Raw genomic sequence first — 11,702 nt, 5'->3', positions numbered from 1 at the left:
CAATCCATACATTTTCCTCAAGTGCACAAAAAACACTCTCCAGGATATGTTAGGCTACAAGACTTTCAATAAATTTTTCAATAAATTTCAAAAGACATATGAAGTATCTTTCCTGACCATGCCAGAAAGATGCTAGAAATCAGGAACAAGAGGGAAAGTGAAAAATTCACAATTATGCAGGAATTAAATAGCACCAATGGGTTAAAGAAGAAATTGGAAAGAACACTGAAAAACACATGAAGCAGTAATTACATTCCAGAGTCTATAACCGGAGTATAAAGAGAACATGAACACAGCAGCTCAGAGAGATAACGTGCATGTCAGTATTCACTGCGGCATTACTCACAATAAATAACCAAAGGGTTAAAATAATCCAAGTAGTCATCAATAGATGAATGAATAAACAAAAAATACAGTATATTACACAACAGAATATTATTTAGCCAAAAAAGAAAGGAAACTCTGTTATGTCACAACATGGATTAATCTTGAAAACATATTTGGCAAAAGAAGCCAAACACAAAGTACAAACATTGCATGATTCCACTTAAAAGAAGTGTCTAGAAGAGAGTAATAAAACGTAGAGTGGGATTTACCAGGATCGTGGAGAAGGGATAGGAAGAGTTATTACCTGATGGTCAGAGTTTCTGTTTGGGATGAGGAGAAAGTTCTTGCATGACACGATGAAAGTAATTAATGCTGCAGAAATCGTACATTTAAAAATGTTTAAATAGCAAATTTTATATTATATACACTTTAACAAAATTTGTATCCAATGCACATTAAATACATTAAGATTTGCTTTGTTTCTGGAGGAAAATTCGCAAGTATTTTAAAGATGATTTTTTAGAGTGAAAACCATGACTCACTGTGCTGTTATGAACGAGCACAGGTACTAATGAGTGGGTCCTATTTACACAGCTTTAGATCTTGAAATGGATCATTCACTTGCTCTTCTACCAAGTTGAAGTGTGTTTATTGAGGCAAAAAAATGAAAAGGCTTTTTAATGGTTGCCTTTTGACAAATTAAAAATAAGAAAAATATTCAATATAGACTCCTGCTAAAATTTTATTTTGCAAACTATCTCAGCAAGTCATCCATGTATGTGGTACATACGCAGCTTCCTGAAAGGGGTCAGATGGCCACGTAACAACCATTCATGGAAAAGATCAAGGATAGGATGAATGTTAAGAGGCCCAAAGGTTAACACCTAAACATTTCTTTTGGAGAAGACGTCTATTATTGAAAAAAAAGGGTTACATAGGTTAATTTGTCAAATGAATTATTCAAATGACCATTAACATATACCACAGGGAAAGAGACAGGACAAGAAAACAGACAAGATGCAACCAGTAGAAAACACTGCAAGGTTTTAATGGGACATAAAACCACAGAACAGAACAGTACAAGAAATAATCAGAACACAATTCTGAAAGTTGACAAAGCATATGGACTGATTGGCAGACTCAAAGAAAGGCCAATGAAGCCAGCAGTGGAGAAATGTGACAATCCGCCTAATTCACCCTCTCAGAACTGTCCGGTCAGCAGATCCAGTCCCTTGGCAACCGGGGGTTAAGGACAGTGGTTAAAACAAGAACTTAATGAAAACTATCCCTAAAATCCCTTCCCCTACTCCTCACCGTGGCTTGTCAAGCCAAAGGAGGTTTTCTGTACTTCAGACACTGTGTGAGTAGCAAGCCAAAGTGTGCTGGTGAGGAGCAGGAAAGATGGCCAAGATGGCCACATACACATGCTGTGCCAGGAATTCCATCCTTCTTTCCCCATAAAGTTACACAACACTGGCAGAGAGCTCTTTCCCATCCAGGAAGGAGATGGAAGCCTTGACTTTGGAGAATCTGACCAAACCAAGACATTCACCTGGAGAATGGGCTCCCCCAAAAAGGTCCACCCAGATAACCCTGAAAACAGCCCTTCTCATGAGTCCAAGGCTCATAAGGAGCTTTTTAGTCCATTGTTCAATCAGAAGTAGACAGCTGATGTCCTGGCAACGCCTAAAACAGGAACACACACACACACACACACACACCACACACACACACACACACACACACAGGAGAAATCTGAAGAAAACAGATCCTGCAGAAAAACAATTAAAAAAAAAAAAAGAGCACACAAACACTATCATGAATATACTCAATGGTAACAGAACAAATCCACAGGCAGGAATACAGAATAACGAAGAACTAATAAGAAAAGGAACAATCAGAAATCAAAAAGGGATTTTCAGATTTAGAAATATGAGAGCGAAGCACAGTTGGAAGATTGAATTAAAGAGCTAAAAACCAAACAGATGGGGTTGGGGGTGGGATAGGGATAGGGATCCAGTCCTGGAGAGCCGACATCAAAGAGCAGCGGAGGGGAGGGCATCATCAGTGAATAAGATTCCGCGCCCTCCTCCCCCCAGGAAGTGAAAGATACAAGTTAGCATACTGAAATGATACATCAAATGTCCACCATACTGGATATAGATTCACACCAAGGCACATCTCTGTGAAACTGTATCACCTTGAGAAGTAAAACAGTCTACAAGCTTTCAAGTCACATACAAAGAACAGGAATCAAAATAGGTTTTAATTTCGCAACACAACTGGAAATAAGACAATGTTGCCATATATTCAAAATTCTTAAGATTACACCCCACCTAGAATTCTATAAAATATTAGATATGATAAACAGGTAAGGTCTCAAAAGATTTATATTCGTACATACTTCCTCTAGAAGTTTTGGTAACAAAAGATATGTTCCAGAAAACAGTAACAACTAAACAGAAAGCCAAAAAATCCCAAAAACTGATCAGCACAGGAGAGAAGTGAATGCGAATCCCCAATTAGCCAAGCACCAGAGGCTGGATCCACACAGCATGATTTAAGACGTCTTACAGGTCTTCATGAGCACTGCCCTTGTTAAGACCTGTGCTGGCCCTGTGTGGCACCGTACTCTTTTTAACCTGACGAACACCATGCTCAGGGAAGCCTAGCTCAAACTGCCCGGAGACTGATTTTCACCGTGTCCTCACCCGCCAGGCTTCCGCTCCATTCAGCTACATGGACCAGCAAGGACAGAAGTATTGTTTTGAGCTGTCCTCTGAGCTGGAGTTTGATTCATCTTGAGGTGAAAACCAGAGCATATAGAGCAGTCTACTCCCTCCGCATTTCTGCCAGGCATCTGTTACCCACACTCCGGCCTATCAGATGGCCTGCGGTGAGCCTTCTATTTAAGGACTCACGACCTTAGCCATGAACCACCTCAAAGTGATCTTATATATTCTCAGGGAAAATGCAGCCGGACTATGACAAGAAGACTTAGGTTCTCCCTGAAGCTTTCATGTAATAATGATATTGTCCTCTTGTATCTGCCAACAGGTTTCCCCAAACGAGGTATGTCGTTTTAGAGTGTATATGTAGGTAATAAACCAAAAGAAATGCAAGGGAATGACTGACACGGTCAGGATAGTGCTTACATCCAGGGGAGGAGAGAAGGATGTACTTGCAGACACACAAATCCAAGTAAGTGTTCTATTTCTTAACCTTCTTGGAGATTACTAAATGTTTTACCTCTTGCCCTGAGGTATCAATGTTCACTTTATTATTATTCTTCATATCATCCCTTTCTTGTATTTACAATTTATTTCACAAACTTAAAAAAAATCATCCTACCACTTCCATGTTCAGGGTCCAAACTTGATGAAGAGCATTTGGTAATGATATAACTCTAAAGTAACAAACTGGTGTGCTCATTTTATTTATTTTTTTACAATAGTACTCGTAAACTAATGAATGCCAAGTTGATTTAATGACTATGTCCTCATATAAGAAATTAAATTGGTCCTTAAAGAAATCCTCCGGGAGTCAGCATCTCCTCTGCAAAGAACCGAACTGATTCTCAGAATCAGGACTTTTTCGATGCTTCAATTTCGTCCCATATTGCAGCTTCGATTTTTGAAGTATCATATTTCCGCATCATATCAAACTCGAGCCACGGCTGACTCCACTTCTGAGCTTCTTTGATTTGCTCTTCAGTTAAACAGAGATCAAATCTGATGCCTTTAATATTAAATTTGGGACGTTCCCAGCGTTTGGACCAGGGTTTAGGCTTCATTTTTACTTTCAGCTATGGAAGATATAAAAAAAATAAAAAAATAATAATATTTTAAGCTGATAATCACAAGCAAATATTCTTCTAAAAGTTTTCGTTAAGATGACTCTTTCTTACAGGGAACTATCTTTCTACAGAGAACTTTCATTTCCAAAAGTACAACTTATACCTGATTCACAGGAACATCGTGGCTGGGTTCATGTGGTACCGGCTTCATATCCATATCAAAAGTGCTGTATTCCGGAAGGGCGTCTCGTAAGTATAGCAAACTATCATCCAGCCGTTTCTCTAATTTGACTACCTGGATCTCCTGGATTCGGGGATTATAAAGTTCAAAGCAAATCTCAACACCTAAAAAGAGAAAGTATATTTTTACCCTCTAAACCCAGATGTCTGCATATGCCTCTTACAACAATAAGAATTACTTCATTACAGAACTTGCAGTTTTGCACATAGAAAATGTGACATAAATTTGTCATTTTTAAAATGATCAACAGAAAAAGAAACAAGCTAAAGTCCATGTAGATGGAAAAGTGAAAAAATCTGAGAATTTGATAGTTTAAAGAAAAATTCTTCTATAAACAGGCACACATCTCTTCACATCTGATAGTATTCACACGGAGAAAATTTGAGGAAATTCTTCACTGCCATGTTCTTGTTTATTGTTTAATTGCTTAAAAAAACCTGATCTTTTGCATTAAGGGCAACAGGACTGATGACGTAAAAAAAAGAATAAATAAATTCTCAAGTTCTAACTTTGGTTTAGAAGCCCCTCTAAAGGATGGCCTGGATTTTAAAACATGCCGGGGCCCTCTATATGAAGCAAGCTCGGAGCAGCTGAAGATATATCTTCTGTAGTAACCAATGCTAGAGGGAAAGAGTATATTCTCAGGTTTCCTGAAATAAACCCAAGAGAAATACAAATATATGTGATCATCATTAACACCTTCTGTTTAATGCCAGGATCTAATCCATGATTTACTACACACCTGTTCTGTTCCACGTACTCGGGATTTAGGAACTGTACCTATAGTAAACCCAAAATAGGTCAAGATCCTTTTCTTCTCCTAATGCTTACATTCTAATGGATGACAAACAATAAACACGCCATAATCTCATTTACAATTCATAATTTCACTTAATTTCATAGAGTCAAGACAAACAGTGCTAACATGTGGCTGGGGGATAAGTAGAACAAAAATAGTTCAGTCAGGGAGAGCCTCTCTGAAAAGATGATCTAAACTGATGCGACAGGGGTGCCTGGCTGGCTCTGTCAGTAGAACATGCGACTCTTGCTCCGGGTTGCAGGTCTGAGCACCATGTTGGGTAAAGACTACTTAAAAATAAAATCCTACAAAAAAAAAAACCCAAATAAACGGACACTATAAATAACCAAGAAAACTCCAGGCAGAAAAGACAGCAAATGTAAAGACCCTGGGGTCTTAACAAATTTGCCATATTGGGACAAAACCAGAAAAAAGTCCTTCTGGCTGGACCCTAGTGAGTTAGTTGTTCAGGAAAGTAAAACAGACACACAGCACAGGAAGTGGTGGCCATGGAGATGGAGATGGAGAAACAAAACAGGAGTATTTTTTTAGAGATTAAGCCAAGAAAAACCAATTGACCGGATGTGGGTAAGAATGGAGAATAAATAGACTATTTACAAGCTCTTAATAAGCTATTTTTATATCTCCTAAATTTTTGGTTTCAGTAAACAGGTGGGCAGTGGTGCCGTCTCTAGACATAGAAAAAACAAAGAGGAACACACTGTGAGGAGACACAGAATCCTATTCGGAACTCATGCTTAAAAGATATCCAGTTGGAAATGTCGAAAAGCTAACCTAAAATGTTCTTTTTTTTTTTTTTTTTAAGATTTTATTTATTTATTTGAGAGAAAGAGAGAAAGAGTGTGTGAGAGAGATCAGCAGGAGAAGCAGACTCCCTGCTGAGCAGGGAGCCCGATGTGGGACTCAATCCCGGGACTCCAGGATCATGACCCGAGCCAAAGGTAGTTGCTTAACCAACTGAGCCACCCAGACTCCCTCGAAAACTAACTGTATGTGCAAATCTGGAACTCAGAAAGGGTCAGTTCCTAAGATACAGATTTGGGGCCTGTCGTCATATGGATGGTATTTAAAGCCAATGGACAGAAAGAACCACCAAAGAAAGTTATTTTTCCCTTCAACCTGTCCACAGAAAGTACTTTAGGAGAGGGTGACAGGGAGTGAACAGCCCTGGAGGAGTCGATGGCCAGTATCTCACACACAGTACTGCACACAGCTGACCACAATCCTGGGAGGTAGAAACTACTATTATCTCAATTTTAAGAAAGAGAATCAAACCAAGGTCCGTATAAATTACACCTGTGTTTGTGTCTTTCTATTATAAGCGTCTTCGAGCACATGACCTGATGGAAGGCACACATTTCTGCAACCAGCCTAGTCCTGCTGAGCCCCTCCACGCAGGGTGCCACAGGTCAGGAGAGAAGAGTCACTATTCTCACGGTTCACTTTTCTTTTCTTAAAGATTTTAATTATTTATTTATTTGTCAGAGAGAGAGAGAAAGAGAGAGAGAGAGAGCACACAGGTAGGCAGAGGGGCAGCAGAGGGAGAAGCAGGCTCCCTGCTGAGCAAGGAGCCCAATGAGGGACTCGATCCCAGGACGCTGGGATCATGACCTGAGCCGAAGGCAGAGGCTTAACCAACTGAGCCACCCAGGCGTCCCCACTTTTCTTGAATACAATACTTCACCGTCGGGGATCATGTCCCCATAGCACACAACTCTGAAGAAGAAAACTTCACTGTCCTGCCATTTTGACTCATAGTCTTTCTAAAAGAGGCCACTTGGGCCTCTGTTTTACTAGGCATAAACAACAAATTCTGCCTTTTTAAAGATTCCTCCGATTCTTATCAAACTATGATGATTGTGGTGACCGTCACAATATAAAGCAAAGCAGGGGCATCCACTTTAGGACAAAGTGACTCATCCAGACATCACTGTGTTTATCTTAATGTTCTCATGAGTCATTTACTCCAGCAATGAATGTCCCCACACTGTGTATAGTCCCCTGTGTCCTCTTGTGAAGTGGCCAGAGGCTGGCAAGTCCGTTGTTCCCAGGTTGCACAAGAAGCCAACCTCCTGGGGAAGTGACTCGTGGACATCCATCCAGCGGCCTGTCCCAGTCCATTCTCGGGCCCCAGGCTCCACGGCAGGGCCAGATGCCTCATCCCAGGATGTACAACACAAAATGGAATCCTGAGAGAACACCTTCCAAAAAATCAAACTAATGCAATGAAACCTACCTTGTCCTTCGATAGTATTTCTAAGGATAAAAGTAGCTCCAAGGCCAGCTCCTGATCTCTGGATACAGATCCCCAGAAACTGGCTGGTTTTCCCACTGGCGAACTGGTCAGCTGTGGTCACGCGAAGTATGCTTCCTACACATGCAGAGGAGAGGTGAACTTTGACGTGACATGCGAAACACATGAACAGCATAACCAGGCAACCTCGTAACTTCTTAAATATTTTAATACATTAGGAAGAGGTACCTCGTTTGGGCAAACCCAGAGAGGTGGAAAACATCTCCCCTAAGTGAAGAAAAGGAGCCCTTCCCACCGCTAATAATAAAAGCGCCCGGCTCTTACTGACCAACGTAGAACTCTGGAATATGGAGTACTTTTCTCCTTTCTAACATGTCTTTTCTTTCTATTTGAAATTTCAGAGGATTTGTTCTTCCCCTTGGAGGAATAAATTCAGGACTCAAGAATCTGTGAAAAATAAAAAATAAAAATAAAAGGCAAACTTAAAAGCGAACTGTTGCTTTACCAGAAAAATTAAAGACTATGATGTTGACGTGTTTTATTTGTTCTTCTCTAAAGAAAAGTCAATTCTTTATTCCTAAAATTGTTGTTAATGCCCATGAAAATAGCTAACAATTCCTGAGTACTCACCTGGCATTAAGGGCTTATGAAAACCAAAAGTATAGAATAATGCTTACAACAATCAGGCGGGTATAGGGTTATCATCTCCTCTTCACAGATGAAAATGAGGCTTGGAGAAGGTAAGTAACTGACATATTGTTATATTAACCATATACTTATCAAGTCAAGATTTAAATGTAGGCATGTCTGTCAGGCTACAAAGCCTAGGGCCATAAACCACAGGCCTCATATGGAGTTGTACATGTTAAAACAAGTGACACTAGAAAAATATAAACCTAGAAATCATTAACTGCTAACTAACTTTAAAAGTAATCTCCCTATTCTCTTCTGTAAGCTAACTTCTTTAAAGCATAAATGGCATTACCCTGAAAATTCATGTCCTTATTACCCATCCCAAGAAATAAGTGATCAATATTCTTGAAGCCCCAGTGTAAGCCTCCCTCCCCTCAGTTAATTACTACGGGTAATTCATTAAATTTGGTGATGATTATTCCTCTGCATTTCTCCCATTTCCGTCATGTTGCTTCACTAGTCTCTCAGGAATTCCCAGGGGTACCCTGAAACTGGCCCCCATATTCTTAAAGGAAAGGAGATACCAAAGAAGCAGGCCACTTCAGGTGAATAGGTGGCAGCTTCAGTAACAGCAAACAGAACTTACATATGGGCTTATTTTGGGCCGCAGCAAGACAAATGAATCTCCATACCCACTGCCAAATCTTAAAAAGTTATAAAGAGACCCTAAGTGGGCTCCGTCACACATTCCATGTAGTCATTTTCAACAACATCATCATATCAAGGCTTTGTCTTTGGAGCAGTCTCTGGGGGGCAGGAAAGGCAAGCAGAACCCACACTGCAAGAAGAGGAGAGGGGCGAGGAGGTGGCTTCCAGCCCACATATCAATCAGTGGTCATGTCTTTTTTTTTTTTTTTAGTTTATTTGAAAGAGAGCCTGAAGCAGGGCTGGATCCCAGGACCCCAAGATCATTCCCTGAGCAGAAGTCAGATGCTTATTGAATGAGCCACCCAAGGTGCCCCAGTGGTCATGTCTTTTTGATGATGATGATCCCCAACACTCAATTTCCTCCTTTGAAAATTTTTAAAGCCACCAAAAAATTGAAATGGTAATAAAACAAACACCCATATATACATCACCTTGTTTCACCAACTGCCAACATTTTGACATATGTGCTTCATATACACCTGTAATTTTTTTCCTGAACTATTTGAAAATATCAAACATCAAAATGTTTCATCCCTGAATATTTTAGAAAGCTTCTAAGAATAGGGACTTTCTGCTACATTTACCATAATACCTTTATGACATCTAAGAATTTCTGCATTAATTCAATAATACAATGTTATATACTTTGCATTTAAACTGATTTATATCTATTTAAACTCATCTATCTAATTGTCCTGGAAAAGATCTTTTATAGCTGTTTGTTGCCCAGTCTAAACTATCAAAAGCTTCACACATTACACCTGGGTATTACTCCCTTTAGTCTCTTAAACTGGCACTGTTCCTCATCTTTGTATTTTTGTAACACTGACTGTTCTGAAAAGTCAAAGCCCATTGTATTATAGACAATCCAAGGATTCTGGATTTCTTGTTTCCACATGTGTAGACCAAGTTAAACATTTTGGGTAAAAATATTACACAGGTGATCATGTGACTGTCTTATCCTATCATATCAGGAGATATACAATGTCAGCTTGTATGGCTACTACGGAAGCTAGGTTTGATTGCTTTGTGAAAGTGGAGAATTTCTCCTATAAATTTTATACTTTACATACGCATGTATGTCTGGGCAACATAAAAATGTTATCATACTGTATCAATTCTTCTGCAGGTTGCTTTTTTCCCTACACATCTTAATTGTGAAGTTCATCCATGTTAGCTCTAGTTCATTGATTTTTCACTGCCGCATAACACTCTATTACATAAATGTATTTGCCTATTCACCTACTGATAGATATCTCTGTGTTCATCCTTGTACATGTATCCTTAAGGGTACATATTTATTATTTTTTTCGTATTACTTTTAGTTGTGTACCAACCTGATGGAATGATATACACAACCTCAAACTTACTAAATTTTGCCCAGTTGTTTTCCAAAGTAGTTACATGATTTACATTCCTATTTATTTAACTGAATGGTATGAAGTTTTGCCATTTAAAAGAGATATTCCTTTTCCACATTAAAAAAGGCTGTATAAGGAAATCTTTTTTGAATCTCTAGCTTCCATAAATTCAGTGTTATTTCGGCTTAGAACTGGATATTTGCAAAGTTAAACACACACACAGAGGCACACAGAGGTAATCCAATCAACAATAAAGAGCCCTTTCAGAAAGCCTTATATCACACCAAGTTTTTCCCGCTAAATCTGGCTTTTTATTAAGGTTGTTGTACAGTTCTACGCTTTCTGCAAATCCTAGGTTATCTAAATTTACAGGTACCTCCAAAGTTACCAGCATTCATTAAGTTGGCCAAGCTTTTAAACCATTGTTTTGGGAAAACAAAATTTAAGACGCAAATTAGCGGAAAATTTTATCGCTGCATCGCAGTTTCAGGAAACTAAAACAAGTGAGTTTGGGAAGGGAAAACAGGGTGAGTTCTGGCCAACCCATTTTTACTAAGCCAAGGAATAATCGGCTGCTTAAACAGGTAAAATACGATGTGCTTCAGAGAAAAATTCTCAATACAGGCTAAAGGCCAAAGCAAAGAGCTTCAAATCGGGGGAATCCTTGATTGAAGTTCTGATTTAGTAGGAGTGCAGAGAAAGGTCAATCCTGGCTTGGAAAAAACGAGGAAGACAAAACTAAGTTGGTAGAGCTCTGCATGAGCTCATGAATTCCTGCACACAAGCTCGTGCACTGAGAGAGAGTTCCAGCTCGGCTTTAGAGTCCAGATCTCCAAAGCAAAGGCAGGTTCCTGAGCGCACAGACCCAAAACGCCCGGGCCTCACCTCCTTTCCTGAAGCGGCGGACGGCGTTTGTCCACAATGACAGGTTTCGGCGGCGGCTTGAACGCGCCGGGCTCAGCAGGTCTGGTGCTCTGCGGACGCTCCGGCCCCACGCGGGCCCCTGCAGTGCGGGCGACAGAGGTCAACAGAGCTCGCCCTGAGCTCCCGCTGAGCCCTGCAATCTCCCCCAACTCGCGGTCCCACGAGGGTTGCCCCTGACTTCTAGGCTCGCCTCCCTCGAACCTGGCCCTGAGCTCCTTCTTGGCCCCGGCTTGCAAGCCCCGCTCCACTTACGCCAGGCGATGGAGGCTGGAGCAGGGAGCAGCACCCTGGCGGCTCGAAAGCCTCGGGACAGCTCCATTGCGGCCCCGCAGGCCCCTGCAATGGAGGCCGCCATGTCGGTTCACTAAGGTCAAGACTACAACTCCCAATAATCAGTGCGACGAGGGGGCGGCTACTTGAGGTTGGATGGCGGCTGCTAAGGGACAAAATAGCCAAGACTCTCACTGCCACCCACCTTTTCCTCTGCACTCTCCCAAATAACCTCCAACCCCGGGAAGTATTTCAGGGAAAGTGCATATTTCTCTAGTTCCCTACAATGTGCCAAGTTTTATCCCTCCATAAGGGTGTTCTCTCAGCCTAGAAAACTCCTTCTTCTTTGAATCAATTCTGTCTTCACT

The 11,702-nt window shown here is 40.6% G+C and overlaps 1 protein-coding gene across 1 annotated transcript; it reads right to left on the bottom strand.

The window, feature by feature from the left end:
- Nucleotides 1–2,553: 2,553 nt before the first annotated feature.
- Nucleotides 2,554–11,435, bottom strand: MRPL19 (mitochondrial ribosomal protein L19). Its single transcript, XM_004742283.3, has 6 exons — nucleotides 11,317–11,435; nucleotides 11,026–11,143; nucleotides 7,767–7,885; nucleotides 7,421–7,555; nucleotides 4,287–4,468; nucleotides 2,554–4,132 (listed from the first exon to the last, which is right to left on the bottom strand). The coding sequence occupies exons 1-6, from the start codon at nucleotides 11,417–11,419 to the stop codon at nucleotides 3,911–3,913; spliced, it is 879 nt and encodes a 292-aa protein (XP_004742340.1). The 5' UTR covers nucleotides 11,420–11,435; the 3' UTR covers nucleotides 2,554–3,910.
- Nucleotides 11,436–11,702: the final 267 nt, after the last annotated feature.

This window comes from Mustela putorius, unplaced genomic scaffold (assembly GCF_011764305.1).
Source record: "Mustela putorius furo isolate JIRA1106 unplaced genomic scaffold, ASM1176430v1.1 tig00000281_pilon_pilon_pilon, whole genome shotgun sequence".
Taxonomy (NCBI): domain Eukaryota; kingdom Metazoa; phylum Chordata; class Mammalia; order Carnivora; family Mustelidae; genus Mustela; species Mustela putorius.
The sequence above is the reverse complement of the archived record's forward strand: the minus strand, read 5'-3'. Positions and strand labels throughout refer to the sequence as shown.

What these genes read in the sequence shown, in the direction of transcription:
- MRPL19 (XM_004742283.3), bottom strand. Translation starts at nt 11,419, where the DNA reads ATGGCGGCCTCCATTGCAGGGGCCTGCGGGGCCGCAATGGAGCTGTCC. An exon ending in TATTCCAGAGTTCTACGTTG is followed by an intron (nt 7,556 to 7,766) that starts GTCAGTAAGAGC and finishes CTGCATGTGTAG; the next exon opens with GAAGCATACTTCGCGTGACC. An exon ending in ACGATGTTCCTGTGAATCAG is followed by an intron (nt 4,133 to 4,286) that starts GTATAAGTTGTA and finishes TATCTTCCATAG; the next exon opens with CTGAAAGTAAAAATGAAGCC.